This window comes from Micropterus salmoides, unplaced genomic scaffold (assembly GCF_014851395.1).
Source record: "Micropterus salmoides isolate LMB-PRFRI ecotype aquatic unplaced genomic scaffold, ASM1485139v1 Ms_hic_scaffold_3, whole genome shotgun sequence".
NCBI lineage: Eukaryota > Metazoa > Chordata > Actinopteri > Centrarchiformes > Centrarchidae > Micropterus > Micropterus salmoides.
In genome coordinates, this window is record NW_024042261.1 from 3,099,490 (window position 1) to 3,117,429 (window position 17,940).

Here is a 17,940-nt window from a genome sequence, read left to right on the forward strand (position 1 = left end):
ATGCTTGGAATGGCTTCTCCAGGATACAAACGGTAATATTGTTCACGGTTGATGGTGTTGTCCTTCTGTAGCTGTTGTAGACATTCTATGGCCTTTTTCTTGTATCCGGTAATCCGGTTGGGTCTCGTCTCAGTGTCTCATATGTGTTTGTGTCCATTAGTAGTATGTTGACTTTGTTCTGGTAGTCCACTGTGTTAAGGACTACCGTGCATCTTCCTTTGTCAGCAGGTAAGATAGTGATGTTTTGATCCTTGCTCAGAGATGTCACAGCCTTCCTTTCTTGGATGGTGAGGTTGGAAGGGGGGCCTTCGCATTAGAAAGGGCTGCAGATACCTTTAGTCTGAGCTGTTCCGCTTCTGTTTGATTTGTTTTTTCCTAATGGCCGATTCTGTAGCTGTGATGAGGTGATATAGGTAGTTGCTGTGGTGTAATGGCAAAGTTTAATCCTTTGGCCAGAATGTCTTTCTCTGGTTGGGTGAGTTAAAAGGTAAAAGTTCAGCTGGCTGATGCTTCCATGCTCTAAGCTAACGTTATAGTTTTATTTACTGATCAGCTGATTGTCTCGCTAATGTAATCGGCAAAGCCAACCCACAGGCTGGAGAATAAGTAGGCGACATGAAATTAATCCAAAGTTAGATATTGACAGGGGAAACACCTCACGTCTCTCGTGACTAGGGCTAGCTTCAAGCTAAAGCTAACAAACAACAACTTTCATTTGCATCGCTAAAGTCTGACAAACTTAAGTTAATTACCTGTCCAGCAGAAAACATACAACTTCAGCACCGCTTTGAAAACATCTGTCCCACATTATAGCCTTCTATCTGGGAAAATCACATCCGTGATTTTTTGCCATCATCTGTCTGCATCTGTCCCGACTCTGTCTGGCTTCATTTCAACACGTATCCTTGTTCATTTGTCCAAATATCACTTCTCTTCTTACTTCTAATAAACCAGAAGACTACTCAGAGACTGTTTATTATTGTTATTATTTCCTCTTCTTCTTCTACGGATGCATTTAATCTACTGACGGGCGTCGACACTGCCGGAATTATACAAGAAGAAGAAGAAGAACACGGTGATGACGAAACACGCTCTGTAGTGCTGTTTGTCCGTTGTCGGCTATGGTAGAAACATTACGACAAAATACAGCGACGTACGTATGTAAGGTCTTTATACACCACTGAAAACATAATCATGGATATTATATCACATTTCTGTCAATAGATCCTCAGAAATATTACACACTGGACCTTTAAAAGTACTGAAATGAATGTTTACATGACATAAAAAGGCATGTAATTATTTTTGCCAGTGAAAAATATGTTTGGCTGGTGGATTTTTTTCATCTACCAGTTCCATTGGCTCGCCTGGCTTCTGTGATTCTGAGGAAGTCCAGTTTATTGTTGGTGATGAATTTGTTCAGGATGAGGGTTTTATTACTTAATGATCAATTGTTGAGCAGTGCCAGTGTCAGGTGGCGTTATTTTGGGATTTGTTGGGAGGACTAGGGGAGAGGACGGAGGTTGAAGAGATTTGTGTGAATAGTTGTGAGGACATACGTTGTGACCACATTGAGGGGATCCTGTTTGTCGTTGAGAAGTGGTATGAAAATAGGCAAGCAGAGCGTTTGTCTGAAGAAATGTAGGGTAATCGAACAGGGAATTGCCATGGTGGGCGAAGAAGAAGACTCCGGGGAAGCGATGTGTGGTGTAAATAGTCATGCACATGAGACATCCATGATGCAAATCTCCTGTTCCACCATGTCCCAAAGGGTGCTCTGTTGGACTGGGATCTGGTGCCTGTGGAGGCGGTGAACTCATTGTGATGTTCAAGAAACCAGTTTGAGATGATTTGAGCTTTGTGACATGGTGCATTATCCTGTTGGAAGTAGCCATCAGAAGATGGTACACTGTGGTCATAAAGGGATGGACATGGTCAGCAACAATACTGAATAAGGCTGCCGCTTTAAACGAAGCCCGGTTGGTACTAAGGGGCCCAAAGTGTGCAAGAAAATATCCCCCACACCATTACACCAACACCAGCAGCCTGAATACAGCGCGGATGGACCCATTATTTCATGTTGTTTCTGACCCTACCATCTGAATGTCGCAGCTGAAGTTAAGACTCATCAGACCAGGCAACATTTTTCCATTATTTGAGTTACTGTTGCCTTTCTGTCATCTCATTCTCCTCTGACCTCTGACATCAACAAGGCATTTTCGTCCACACAACTGCCGCTCACTGGATGTTTTCACTTTTTCGGGCCATTCTCTTTAAACCCTAGAGATGGCTGTGTGTGAAAAACCCAGTAGAACAGCAGTTTCTGAAATACTCAGACCAGCCCGTCTGGCACCAACAACCATGCCACATTCAAAGTCAATTAAATCCCCTTTCTTCCCCATTCTGATGCTCGGTTTGAACTTCAGCAAGTTGTCTTGACCATGTCTACATGCCTAAATGCATTGCATCCTAAATGCTGCCATGTGATTGGCTGATTAGCTATTTGGGTTAACAAGCAAATGAACAGGTGAACCTAATAAAGTGTGTACAATGCATTCATACATTTTCCAACACTTGTGTGCGCGTGTTGTATTTTTAGGATGAGCTAGCCCGAGTCCTGGTGACGCTGTTTGATTCTCGCCACCTCCTCTACCAGCTGCTATGGAACATGTTCTCTAAAGAGGTGGAGCTGGCCGACTCCATGCAGACTCTTTTCAGAGGAAACAGCCTGGCCAGCAAAATAATGACCTTCTGTTTCAAGGTAGAAAACCCAGCATGCCTCTGTCATGAAATAATTAAAAAAATGGCAGCCTAAATGGACATGTTGTATGTACATTACTGGCTTTATTTTCTATTGTCTTATGGCAGGTATATGGTGCAGCATACTTGCAGAAGCTACTGGAGCCTTTATTAAGAGGGGTCATCACCACCCATGAACACATCAGCTTTGAGGTGGACCCCACGAGGTAAGCACCTGCATCTCTGCTCTGATAACATGTAGTATCTATTCAGTAATACCATGGTAACATAATTCTGGCATTTGTGCAATTTTGCTCTTATTCTTAGAAAGTGTTTAGGCTTGGTCACAACTCCAACATTAGTTGAGAGGGCTGCAGAGGTTTGTGAACCGGTTACCAGCAGAGGGCACTCTGCTCAACACAGACACCATACATTAAAGCTGTGATCACGTCTGTCTGGGTCAGATTGATCACTATAAGTAGATGATTATCATAACCAATTTCTTTTTCTTTATTTCTCATGCAGGTCACCATCTTATTGACAACTGTATATTTATTACTGTGAAATAGACAGCTTTGCAGCTGTGGCTCAGGAGGTAGAGCCGGTTGCCCATTAATCAGAAGGTCGGTGGTTCAATCTCGGCTCCTCCAGGCTGCATGTCGAAGTGTCCTTGGGCAAGATACTGAACCCCAAATTGCCCCTAGTGGCTGTTCCACCAGTGTATGACTGGTAAATGCAGATGTAGTGTAAAAGCGCTTTGAGTGGTCGAAAAGACTAGAAAGGTGCTATACAAATACAGAGCATTTACATTTTTTACATTTACTGCAATTTGCAACCCTCACCACTAGATATCACTAAATCACTTACACACTGAACTTTTAAAACTATGACAGAACCTTATCATGAATGGTAACATTATAATTATTATAGTTTCAGTTAAGAGCAGTGATATTTTTAGCTACTTACGTATTCAGTCTCTCCTCTATTGTCTGCCACGCTTTTTCTTGCTGTTTTAATACTGCGGCTGTGTTTATTTTATTTAATATGTGCTTTTTTCATCGTGAACCTTTATTCGCAGTTTCTCACTGTTTTTAAAGTACACTGCACACATGTTTTCCATTCCAGGATCAATAAATCTGTGATCGACTGTTTGGTCTCTTGAATAAAGCTGTTGACATGCATTTATCTGAATTACTTCCATCTTGTTTGACATAGTCGCTCCTCATCAGCCTGGTTTGGCCTTTGTGAAACAGATAAAGCCAGGATACCCTAGGTCCAGCCTCACTTTTTCTGTTATCCTGGATTTCTAAATTCTGCTCTGGTCAGCTGATTGTTTTGTTTTGTGGTGGATGTGTCCTGCTGTTTTCAATACGGGAGCTGCAGAGTGCCCTCTGCTGGGCAAACTATGACATGAGGGAAGGATCTGTGTCTCGGTTTCTTTTTATATAGACTAAGAAGACTCAAGACTAGAAGGGCGATGTACAAGTACATACTATTTACCAATAATTTAAACCGCGTTTGTATAGGAGTGATTCTTTTTCAGGATCAGTATGTGTTAGAAAATGATCTCCACGCAAGGTCCACTCACTTGGATCTGAGCTGAAATGTACAGTCACAAGTTTTTGATGTGAAAAAGATGGCATTCACTTTATGACATGATGGATTCAGCATGAATACATCTTCCTGTTTTGATGTATTAGTTTTTAACAGAGCTATAGTGAATGTAAAGTTGTAAAAACAACATGAAAAATACATTTGTTTCATTTTTAGGTGAGGTGTTCTGTTTCAGAAAACCAAAACCATTTCAACGCATACATGTGCATAGGGAAATATCTTCAGTACAGTGACGCATATGTAACGTTAGATACAATGCAAGTTGGGTAGTCTTAATTATGATAAGGTATGTGATGACTGATTTGATTGCAGCCATGACACATCACCTTTGGAGGCCCGCTATTAGCTGATTGAGTACTAGAGGGAGGGCATTGTGGGTAGGCAACAGTGTGGAGCAGCGCAGTCAGCACTGAGACTGTGATTGGAATTCCTACTTATTAGGGTAATTGTTTGTATCATAAGTGATGAGAAGTTTTGTAAGTCTACACCTGGACGTCACTGACAGGAGCTCCTTGTTTGTCTCATCAGGCTGGAACAAGGAGAGAACCTGGAGGAGAACCAGCGGAACCTCCTGCAGATCACGGAGCGCTTCTTCCAGGCCATCATCGGTTCATCCAGCGAGTTCCCCCCACAGCTGCGCAGTGTCTGCCACTGTCTCTACCAGGTAGACCCCCCCCCCCCCCGCTTCTCTGCCCTTACCTGTGTGTGTGCACTGTCACTTATCTCAAGCTGCTGCCTCTCCACTCACTGCACCACTACATACCTTTCAGCTCTACACACATTCTACTGGGCCCATACACCAACACTGGGATTCTAAAACAGGCCCTTGTTTTCCTAGCTTTTGCCATCATGATGGTTAGACAGTGCTGCTTTCCAGTTGGACCCATACTAATGTATACTAATACACACACTCACAGCATAATGTAAGAACAGCAGCTGAGAAGAAATGTTATGAGCCATCTGTCAGGTGTGAGGAAGAAGGTTTTCAGAGACAGATGTCTTACACAGCGAAGTTTAAAGAGACTGGCCTGAAACCTGAGCAGCCATCTGTCTGATGCTGAGGCTCCAATGCATTCCTTATGACACTTTGGAATCTAAAGGAGCCAGTAAGGTTAGGTCATGTAAGCTTCCCAGAGAACACCGATATCTGCAAGCCTGGCGCCTGACTGTCATTCACCCTAAAGCCTACTTCTCCATTGAATCTATGCCGTCGCCTGACGTGCACCTCCCGAAAAATTTAACTACACGTCGCAGCGATGTAGACCGCAGAAACTGTGATTGGTTGGCTTGGATCAGTAGACTCGACCCAGAAGTATAAATCAGGATAAAGAAGGACAGTTACAGAGGCAAAGAACTAGAGCTGAGAGATCAGTGAACACACACTTGTGGGAAAAGCTTATAACTCCAACCTGCCTTCCCTTTCCTGCTATCTAAATTAAGCCCCTAAGAAATCTCTTTATCAATAGTGAAAATAAAAACTAAAAATCCCTAGTCACAGAACTGTGAAAGTAGTCTTCACAGTGTAGTGTTTGTGTTGAAGCGTGGCTTGATTTTCCCTACCAAGAATAAAACTAGATGTAATAATAATAATAATAATGATAAAAAGAAAAGGGCATTCCGACCACCCGGCAGGCACAACACGGGCTCATTTGAGCAGTAAGCCGAGCTCTGTGTGACACTAATGCAGGTCCCAGTGAGCAGCAGTTCCATTCTCAGAGTAAAAGGCCTTATACATGAAACAGGCAGGTGTAACTGCAGAAGCCTGTGATCACATGTTGTGATGTACACATCATGTCCAGAGAGGGGCTCCCATGTTGATACATGGTTATTACTAATATTATCATAGTGACAGTGACAAAAGCTAGTTAAATATGGCTGTGGTTGAAGAAAAACAAGTTCACCTGGGGTAAGACAGGCTCAGTCCAGCTTTTATAGACTATTGGCAAAGATTAGTGTCAGAAAAAATCTCACTATGGCCACACCTAACCCTTTGCACTGCCATGGTTTCAGCTGATCAGATAATTTTGTAGCAGGATTCATTCTGCTTGTATGTTGATAATGGACATTGGAGAGATTTGGGCAGATATATAGTACTAGCATAGCATTAAACTGCATTGGCGACACATTCTTCAGGTTATAAGCAGTGATACCAAAGGAGCAGGTTAGGTTTTAAACCTTCTACAAAAGGACTGGAGATCCCCATCACTAACTTTCTGGGGCCATTTTAAATAAAGTTGCTCGATGTTCTGAACACAAACGAGCTAACACTAGACCACTGAAATGTGACTGATGTTATGTCTAACAATGACTGTGATAACTATAACTACCATTGGCTTCCCATTTGCTGCTGTGTATTGAGCTCACAGACAGCATGTAACAGGCAGAGGGTTGCCCTGTCAGGGCACGTGTCCCTCACACCTTACTCTTTCTCTGTCCATCAGCATGTCTTCTTTTTGCAGAAAACATCCAAATTTGGCAGCTCTGCATAAGCCTTTCCAGTTATCCCTCTGCTTCAGCCCAAATCTAACGATGGCTTAGGTGTGGTCACAACATGGGAGAGTGACAGCTGACTGGCCTGTATCACCAAATATGTCTAGCAAATGGTGCTCTAGTCCAACTTCAGTGCACACATACACTTTCCTCTGCACTCTCACTTTGACTGTCTGTGCCACCTGAATGTCCAGGCAGTTTCACTCTGCTGCTACCGCTGCCTTGCCCTTACTACAGTGAAAAGAAAGGAAGATTTAATTTCTACTCATACCCATCCCCATAAAAGTGGTCTGGGTTTTATATTTCTATGTGTTGAAATCTTTGATTTCTCATTCTCCATCTTGGATTTCCTTTTGCAACTGTGTAGGCGCCCACACACACACACACACACACACACACACTAAAACAGTCTGCTGAAGTCAAACCACGCTAGCGCATGCATGGACACGCTTCAAGTCCCTGACCAGTGATGAACACTCTTCTAACAGCAGTTTGGATTTTTCTGTTTTACTAGATGTGAATGTGTGCACACCTGGAGTGGTTAGGGCTGTGTGTGTGTGTGTGTGTGTGTGTGTGTGTGTAGCTGCTGCTGTGACCATGATTGTGCTCATCTCTGTTCTGTAGGCTACTTGCCACTCTCTACTGAATAAAGCAACAGTAAAAGAAAAAAAGGAAAACAAAAAAGCAGTAAGTTTGGAGAATCTATTTTCCCCTCAGACACTTTCCCCCTGAAGCAAAAAAGCTTTTTTTGCATTTTATTCATTTGATTCTTTTCAATTTCTTCATTTTTTCAATTTGGTTTTAAGTTGGTGTTTCCTGGAAATGTGTTTTTCTTTTCTCCATATTTGTGTACAACCCTCTCTTAAAATCATTGTACTAATATCGGCGCCATTTGCTGCATTTTCAATTAACAGTTCCCAGGAAACTGTGGCATTCTCTCTTCTCTTTTCTTTCTGGACTGTCTGCTTGTACTTCAGGAGACATTTTCTCAGAACATTTCATCTGCACTCAAATCATGTTTCGCCATCTTATATGATTCATGTTAATAAATCTACAGCACACACACACACACACACCTGTACGCCTCACCTGCCTCAGCAGGCGTGGCTTTCTAAAAAAGATGAATAGCCTTTAGATGAAATATTCTGATAAACTGACTCCCTCTGTCATGGGTTGGATTGCTCAGCTGTATGGTCTCCTTTTCCAACCATATATATAAAGAGCAATTCTTTGGATCTAAGAGTGTGGTTTTCTACATTGACATTTTTTTCCTTAGAGCCTTGCACTAAAATATAGCTGCTCCTGGGCAGATTCAGCCTGAACTTGCTTCAACTTGCTTCAACTCTCTTGCTTTATTCTTAGTTGTCACATGGTTAAATTTCCTCCATTCATGCTTATAGCTTGTGAAGCTGCAGTGTTGGTATATAACACTAAAGGAGGGGATTAGAGAAGGGGCTGTGGTGCCAGTTTGTTTTTATTTCAACCAATGGTGGTGAGCATCAGCTAAAAATTTGTTTTTGCAGAAAAAAATAATATACTAGTGCAGTGGCTGTTTTGAGCGGGCTGATTGCTTTGCCCCTGGAATTGCTGCTTACAGTGTTGTTGAGAACCATGTATGGCTGCTTGCGGGAGGCCAGTTATAGAACAGCTTCTATATTTTGAATCTCAAAAATCTGAGAAAGGAACTTTGGCTCCAGCTTGGTCCAGAGATATTCTGTACTACATTTGGTGATGACAGCACAAAATATGTGTGAAAAAAAAGAGACGGGAAAATTGCAAATAGATAGTTTCATCTGGACCCACAGAATCCAGAAAACAAACATTTGTTCCTGAGACTTGCAGTTCAAAGGTGACAGGCCAAAATGTAAAGTTTGTTGTTATAGCACCACCATCTGGCCATCTCATGTCATTTATTTAAAACATGGCATAGGTATAAGTATTTCCTGATGGATTTTGAAGTAATGCTTCATATACAATTCCGTTTTCAATTTCATACCACTTGCGATGCAACATGATATTGACATTTACTTTGCCAACAGCATTTTACTTTTTAAAGTCCTTTTTAAGCCATAGCAGGGTTCCCAGTTTAGTGAACAATTGAGAAGAAATGTATAAATCTTGCAGTAAGCAGCAGATGAAAGTTAGGGCCATATAAGGTTGAATTATGATGATGCAGGACTGGATATCTAATCTAACGAGGTTGCTGACTAACTCTTATGGGTGTGTCATGGCATCTGCCAAATGCACTCATCAAATATTCTTCAGTAAATATTTCAGTAGAGAAAAAAATGACATTTTCTCCTGAAAAAGGCATCTCAGACTAGATTATGTAACCTAAAATGTGCTGGAAAAGGATCTCCTGAAAAGAGAGTAAACTTTGAACAGGTAGAACTCCAGTTTGTTGGACAGCGAACGTGTGGGTGTGTGTGCTCATGCATGCAGATACAATATGTGTTGTGTGGGTTAATGTCAGTGCTCCTTCATCGGAGATCACTCCTTGTGATTGATAAGTTTTGATTTTTTAAGATGCTCTTACTTTACAGATAAGGCTTAAACTGATATTTCACCCAAAATGGTCATATTTTCAGAATCAGCTTTATTTGCCAGGTATGTGTACACATTTGAGGAATTTGACTCAGGATTGTAAAATGCTCACAATGTGCTTACTTATACAATAATGCAATTATAAAATAAGATAAAAAAATATATATCAATCACACACAGGCTACAGTATAGAGAACACATACATACACTATAAACAAAAACAATATAGACATATTGAGACAATAGTGTAATGATCATAATTATTATTATTATGTATGTATTATGTATGTTATTATGTAGGAAGTGGATGTGATATACAGGTGCACATACACATACATGTACACATGTACACAGTGTGATGGAGCATAGTGCAAAGGATGCTGCAATAAATATGTGCAGGTATTATGTACTTGAGGTAGGTGGATTTGGTATACAGTATATATAATATACAATATGAAAAGCTCTGAAATAGAGAGAGATGAATAAATAATAGGCGGTAGCCAGTAAACAGGTGGCTTATTAGAGACAGAGTTACTGGGTTATTGCACAGACAATCAGAATCAGAAGGAGCTTTATTGCCAAGTAGTGTTTTACACATTTGAGGAATTTGCTTTGGTGATAAGGTGCTACAAACATATAGTTGACATAAATAAATGTAGAAATATAAAAATATGGAATAGACAATGCAGTGCAAGTTATATAAGAATATTAAAAAGAATAGAGAAAAACAATAACTATTTGCAGAACATGTGCATTATTCTGGGTTTATGTAGTGCGGACGTATTGCCACGAAATATATAAATTGACAATGTAAAAAATATTCAACAAGAAAGGTTAACAATTACTAACAAATGTGTGCAATGTGCCAGGTTTGTGCATGATATGAAATGAAATAGTGTTTACATGTGCAGAGACATATGTATTATTTGCAAGGGGGAGTGTCAGTGGGGGTCCCGGGCCTTGTTGATGAGGCTAGCTGTAGACGGGAAGAAGCTGGTGGGAGGAGTCAGCTGCAGTCTTTCCTGCCCGCCTCAGAGTCCTGGAGGTGTACAGGTCCTGAAGAGAAGGAAGATTGCAGCCAATCACCTTCTCTGCAGAGCGAATGATACGCTGCAGCCTGCCCTTGTCCCTGGCAGTGGCAGCAGTGTACCAGGTGGTGATGGAGGAGATGAAGATGGACTCAATGATGGTGGTGTAGATGTGCACCATCATTGTCTTTGGCAGGCTGAACTTCTTCACCTGCCGCAGGAAGTACATCCTCTGCTGGGCCTTTTTGATGATGGAGGTGATGTTCAGCTCCCACTTGAGGTCCTGGGAGATGATGGTGCCCAGGAAGTGGAAGGAGTCCACAGTGGCGACTGGGGAATCACGCTGGATGATGGGGGAGCTTGAGGCTGGGCTCTTTCTAAAGTCCACGACCATCTCCACTGTCTTCAGAGCATTGAGCTCCAGACTGCTCTGGCTGCAACAGGTCACCAGATGGTCGATCTCCCACCTGTAGGCGGACTCATCACCATCAGAGATAAACCGAATGAGGATGGTGTCATCCACAAACTTCAGGAGCTTGACGGACTGGTGACTGGAGGTGCAGCTGTTGGTGTACAGGGAGAAGAGCAGAGGGGAAAGACGCAGCCTTGAGGGGAACCGGTGCTGATGGTCCTGGAATCAGAGACAGGTTTTCCCAGCTTAACATGCTGCTTCCTGTCCGTCAGGAAGTCAGTGATGGGGGGATGGTCTCCGATTGACTCTCAAAGGGGCAGTACAACTGGTTCAGCTCATTTGCAAGGCGAGAGTCGTTGATGTAGTGGGGGGCTTTGGGTTTGTAGTTAGTGTCTGTCTGAACCCCCTCCAGAGAGAAGTGGTGTCGTTTGCAGAGAACTGGTTCTTTAGCCTCTCTGCGTACAGTCGTTTAGCTTCTCGCACCTCCTTACTAAACCTGTACTTTAACGCCCTGCACCCGGCTCGGTCCCCTTTCCTAAATGCCTCCTCCTTTTCCAACCTGAGCTGTCTGAGTTTGGTTGTAACCAGGGTTTGTCATTGTTGTAACTCACCCTGGTGCGTGTTGGTATACATGTGTCCTCACAGAAGCTGATGTAGGACGTCACATCCTCTGTAAACTCGTCCAGATTGTTGGTAGCAGTCCTGAAATGTGCAGAGAACAGACTGGCTGATGGCTGTGTAGAAGTGGATCAGCAGCTCCTTAGGCTGGTTGAGCTTCCTCAGCTGGCGCAGGAAGTACATCCTCTGCTGGGCCTTCTTGATGATGGTGTTGGGCTCCCACTTTAGGTCCTGGAATATAGTGGATCCCAGAAACCTGAACGATTCCACAGCACACACAGGACTGTTTAGGATGGTGATGGGGGGCAGAGTAGGGGGGTTCCTCCTAAAGTCCACTGATCTCCACAATTTCGAGTGTGTTAAGCTCCAGGTTGTTCTGGCCGCACCAGAGAGCCAGCTGATCAACCTCCCATCTGTAGGCCGACTCATCACCGTCCCGGATGAGGCCGATGACCGTTGTGTCATCAGTGAACTTCAGGAGTTTGATAGATGGGTCTCCTGAGGTGCAGCCGTTGTAGAGTCGGTGTAGAGGGAGAAGAGCAGGGGGGAGAGCACACACCCCCGTGGTGCGCTAGTGCTAATAGTCCGGGTGCTGGATGTGATGTTCCCCAGCCTCACCTGCTGACTCCTGTCAGTCAGGAAGTTTGTGATCCACCGGCAGGTGGAGGCTGGCACAGTGAGCTGGGTGAGCTTGGTGTTGAGGAAGTCTGGGCTTATGTTGAACGCTGAGCTGAAGTCCACGAACAGGATCCTTGCACACATACCCCTGGAGAGTAGAGGTGTTGAAGGATGAAATGCTGTCCCAAGTTGACTGCATCATCCACTGACCTGTTAGCCCTGTAGGCAAACTTCAGGGGGTCCAGCAGGGGGACTGTAATGTCCTTCAGGTGGGCCAACACCAGTCTTTCAAAGGACTTCATGACTACAGATGGCAGTGTGACAGGCCTGTAGTCATTTAATCCAGAGATGGAGGGTTTTTTGGGGACCGGGTTGATTGTGGAGTTTGAAGCAGGAGGGAACTGATCTGTTGAAGATCAGGGGGGGGGGCAGTGTGGGAAGGTGACTGTGAAGTTGGTGTTGAAGTGCAGAAGAGGTGTGACTGTGGGCTTATCGAACCTACAGTAAAATCCATTCAGATCTTCAGCCAGTCCTTGAGTGCCAGCAGTGTTTGGGAATGGTCTCCTGTAGTTAGTGAGTGTCTGCAGACGGGAGAGATGAGTTTTCAAGAGCTTCTTGAAGTTAGAGAGGGACGCACCTGCTCTGATGGCATATGGTAGCTCGTTCCATCTAACCCTAACAGCCAGGACTGTGATTGCTTTGTGTGAAGGGAGGACATAGCCAGGCGGCGTTCGTTGGAGGAGCGTAGTGGCGGAGAAGGAACGTAAACTTGTATTATGGAGTTTAGGTAGTCACTCTGTATGCAAGCATTAGTGACTTGAATCTGATTCTGGAGGCCACGGGTAGCCAATGAAGGTCACACAGCAATGGAGTGACATGAGTCCTTTTGGCTGGAATGACCAAGAGTTCAGTCTTAGAGAGGTATAGTTGAAAGTGGCAAGCCTTCATCCATGCAGATATGTCCAAGAGACAGTCTGTGATCCGCGCCAAGACGGTGGGGTCGTCTGGCGGGAAAGATAGGTAGAGTCTGCTCCATGCGAGCGAATGATCGGCCCCAGTGAGGTGGTGTAAATTGAGAAGAGAAGGGGCCCTAGCACTGAGCCTTGGGGTACCCCTGAATGGGCTGGCTCTGTCTGCAGATCTGATAATCTGAGATTTTTGGTGATTTATTTTTGGATTTTCATTAATCACTGTACATAAGTGATGTAAAATCCCTAAAAGATAGCTGTTCCAGAAACTACTTATTACGTGCAATCATGCTTAAATGTTATCGGTTGATTGGGATGTGGACAAGGGACAGACTGATCTCTTAGCAGCACTGACTGTGTCCGTTCTGGAAATTGTGATTTTGCATTGTAACCCCTCTGGAATATGCATATTTTGCTGTAAAGAAAGATGTGATGTGCAGGTTGTGATATTTTTGGAGGGTCACACACTACACCTGAACTCATGGCTCGTCTGTTATCCGCCTTCTTTTTTTTGTGATGACTTCTTCACTAACTGAGAGGAGGTGGTTGGATTTCTTGTCTTGCTCTTCCTCCCTTCTCTCTGACATGTGCTGTAACTAGATGAAGAACCTTTCTCACTCATGTGACAGTCCAAAATGAACTAAGATTGTCTTAAGTCTCACTTTGTATGTCTTCCTCCACTTTTCCTCCTCTTGAACCTGACATCTTTCACTGTTGGCCATGGCTGCCCTTACTCTGCTCTGTTACACATATAAATACATGCAGTGTTTCCACTGGTAACGTTTCACCACTACAGCATAAAAAAAATCACAAGACAAAACATTCCGCAATCAATCACCTGATCCACTTCCTCAATACATATGCAGTTGTTGCTGCGCAGTGCGTATAGTCATTTCATCTTCAGGTTAATGGCACAGTTTTAAAGAAAATGAGCATACTATTTTTCAAGGAAAAGAAAACATCAAGTAGGTACAAGGCAGGCATTTAGTTACATAGTAAACTATATGCCAATGTGCATATCTAGATTATGTAATGTGATTGCATAGATGCAGTTAGGCTGTGAGTGTGTTAACCTAGCTTGTTAAAAAAAGGAAGAACGGTTTTAATATTCATTTTCCACAGTATCGATCCTGACATTGGGCTTCTCTTCTCCCGACAGCAAGCAGATACACACACCGCTGCAGTGCCCACATAGCCCCGCCTCCTGTCACTCACAGAGCTTTCTTCTCATCTCATTCGCTCCGTTTGAATCATGTTTTTTTCCCCCTGCCAGAGTTTCACCAAGTCCCGCCCTACTGTGTTGTGATTGGCTAGTACTCATCACTTGTGATTGGATGCTGGCAAAGGTTACAAGCAAGCCCATATGAAAGTGACGGTACAGAGCAGCGCTAACGAAAGAGCAAAGCACCTGCAGGACCGACACGCTGTCCTTTATAAAGAACCTGGAGAGGTTGGAGACCCCTGTTATACAAGATGGCCAGTAAATTGTGGTTGATAAGATAGTTGTCCTGTTGTTTGCTTAACTGACCTTAATAATTCTCAAAACTAAGCTAATCCCACTCAGACCTGAGAAATCTTAGACAGCAGAGTTTCAGTTGATAGGAAAATACTTTGACTAAGGTCAGAAGTAAATTTACTGATGCTGTTCTGCTTAACACACAGTACTATTAACTTGATAAGAGTGAGAGCTAAGATAAGTGGCTAAGACAATTCACTAATTATATTCAGTAATTTAATTAATGTTCCCGAAGTTATCGAGAATGGTATTGAATGTCGATATTTTTCAAGGTATTGTATTGAACTTAGAAATTCCAGTATCGTGGAATGATATGAAGGGATTTTTTTTTTTTCAGGGCCCGAGCATGAACCGTGCGAGGTCCCTATTGAAACTCCCACTTCCAAGATGGTGCTGAGTATAGCTGCCTCTGTATTAGGTGCGCTTTGTTTTGTTTTTGTGTGTTAATTCAGTTTTTGGCTGTGATTCCCGGTGCTCTTTCACCAGGGAGGAGCTCATGAACATCAGGGGAACAACTCCAGCGGATTTCATTCCCACTTTTCTTGCGTCATCAGTGGAATTATTGGACATTTTGGTGAAGGGCTCGCTCGCTGTCCTTCGCGCTGTGAAGCGCCGCAGGAGAGGGAGAAGAGCCAGGTCACTTGTGCGTCTTCGCCGGCGGGGACTCCGTACACTGCTACCGGCAATATTTCTCTCCAACGTGCGCTCACAGTGCAACAAACTGGACGAACTTCAGCTTCTGGTGGGAAAAAACAGAGACTTTCATTCATCTTCTGTTCTGTGCTTCACGGAGACCTGGCTGTCTGAACTAATACCGGACTCCGCGCTTTGCTTCATTCACTCTGGTCGGTGTTTACATCTCGCTGCACGCCAACGTTCAGGACGCACAGAGCATGCTGGCCGATCTGATACTGTGTGTGGAACAGACAAACCCGGACTCCCTTGTTATTTTTCTCGGTGACTTTAACAGGGGAAATCTCAGCCAAGAACTCCCCAAATACAGACCGTTTATAAAGTGTCCAACCAGAGAGGGGAACACTTTGGATCACTGCTACACCACAGTTAGCAGTGCCTATCACGCCGTCACATGCGCTCCACTGGGACTAGTCAGAGAGACTAAAGAACCAGTTCTCTGCAAAACAACGCCACTTCTGTCTGGAGGGAGTTCAGACAGATCACAAACTATAAACCCAAAGTCCTCCACTCCATAAACGATTCTCGCCTGGCAAATGAGCTGAACCAGTTCTACTGACGCTTTGAGAGTCAATCGGACACCATCCCCCGTGATTCCTCCGCTCAGCTTCAGCCTCAGTCCACCACTTCTTCCCCTCCCTCCTCAGAGCTGGCCAGCTCCACCCCCTCCCCTCCTCTCTTCATCACAGAGAGGGAAGTCAACGGTCTTTTCAGGAGGCAGAAACCCCACAAAGCAGCTGGGCCGGACTCTGTCTCCCCATCCACTGTGAAGCACAGTGCTGATCAGCTGTCTCCGGTGTTCAGACATTTTTAACACCTCACTGGGGACATGCCATGTGCCAGCCTGCTCCAAAGCCTCCACTATCATCCCTGTCCCCAAGAAACCAAGGACCACAGAACTAAATGACTACAGACCCGTCGCCCTGACCTCTGTGGTAATGAAGTCCTTTGAACGCCTTGTGTTGTCCCACCTAAAATCCATTACAGACCCACTCTTGGACCCCCTGCAGTTCGCCTACAGAGCCAACAGGTCTGTAGATGATGCAGTAAACATGGCCCTTCACTACATCCTCCAGCACCTGGACTCCCCAGGAACCTACGCCAGGATCCCGTTTGTGGATTTCAGCTCTGGCCCTGCTGCAGGACAAGCTCTCTCAGCTGAACGTGCCTGACTCCACCCGCAGGTGGATCACTGACTTCCTGACGGACAGGAAGCAAAACATGTCTCTGATTCCAGGACCATCAGCACCGGTTCCCCTCAAGGCTGCGTCTTTCCCCTCTGCTCTTCTCCCTGTACACCAACAGCTGCACCTCCAGTCACCAGTCCGTCAAGCTCCTGAAGTTTGCGGATGACACCACCCTCATGGGGCTCATCTCAGGTGGGGATGAGTCCGCCTACAGGTGGGAGATCGACCATCTGGTGACCTGGTGCAGCCAGAACAGTCTGGAGCTCAACGCTCTGAAGACAGTGGGGATGGTCGTGGACTTCAGAAAGAGCACAGCCCCACCTTCCCCCATCATCCTGCCTGACTCCCCAGTCACCACTGTGGACTCTTTCCGCTTCCTGGGCACCATCATCTCCCAGGTCCTCAAGTGGGAGCTGAACATCACCTCCCTCACCAAGAAGGCCCAGCAGAGGATGTACTTCCTGCAGCAGCTGAAGAAGTTCAGCCTGCCAAAGACAATGATGGTGCACTTCTACACCGCCATCACTGAGTCCATCTTCACCTCTTCCATCACCATCTGGTACGCTGCTGCCTCTGTCAGGGACAAGGGCAGGCTGCAGCATTACATTTGCTCTGCAGAGAAGGCGATTGGCTGCAGTCTTCCTTCTCTTCAGGACCTGTACGCCTCCAGGACTCTGAGTCGGGCAGGAAAGATTGCAACTGACTCCTCCCACCCCGGACACAAACTTTTTCAGACTCTCCCTTCTGGCAGGAGGCTGCGGTCCATCAGGACCAAAACCTCTCGCCACAAAACCAGTTTCTTCCCGTCTGCAACTAGCCTCATTAACAAGGCCCGGGTCCCCCACTGACACTCCCCCCTTGCAAATGATACAAATGTCTCTGCACATGTAAATACTGTTTCATCTCGTGTCGGGCACAGACCTGGCACGTCGCACATATTGATTGTTGATCTTTGTTGTTGTATATTTTTATACAAATTCCTCATATGTGTAAAACACTACTTGGTAATAAAGCTGATTCTGATTCTGAAACTGAAGGGATTATTATTATTATTATTAGGGCCCGAGCACGAAACGTGTGAGGTCCCTATTGAAACTGAAGGGATTTATTTTTATTTTTTTCTGCAAAGTAACCTCAATTTTGGGGGCCTATACATACTCGAAAACTCACCTAACTTTGCATAAAATTCAGGAGTGGCGAAAAACTTTGTATTTTATGGATTTCACGCATGAGCGTGAAGCCCCCGGACTAAGTTTTACCTACGTGTACGAAATTTCTGTGGTATGTGTATCATGCCCAGATGCACAAAAAAGCCTCTTGGAGCGATGCCTGACACTCAAGAGCGACCGATTTCGGCCATTTTGGATTTAATGGTCTTTTTTGGCAATTTGCACACTTTGAGCCAGATTTACAAAAGGTTTGCGTGAGTAAAAACGTTTGCAAACTTGATATCACCAGTAAATTACCACGTAAGCTGATCTACTGATGGTGTGCATGCAGATTGACGTTACTA

General features: G+C 44.5%; 1 protein-coding gene across 1 annotated transcript in view; it reads left to right on the forward strand.

The window, feature by feature from the left end:
* Positions 1 to 17,940, forward strand: part of nf1a (neurofibromin 1a) — a 194,261-nt gene that overhangs the window by 64,508 nt on the left and 111,813 nt on the right. Inside the window, 4 exon segments of the mRNA XM_038693756.1 lie at positions 2,600 to 2,761; positions 2,869 to 2,966; positions 4,882 to 5,017; positions 7,468 to 7,530. Coding sequence (XP_038549684.1) covers positions 2,600 to 2,761; positions 2,869 to 2,966; positions 4,882 to 5,017; positions 7,468 to 7,530 — 459 coding nt within the window.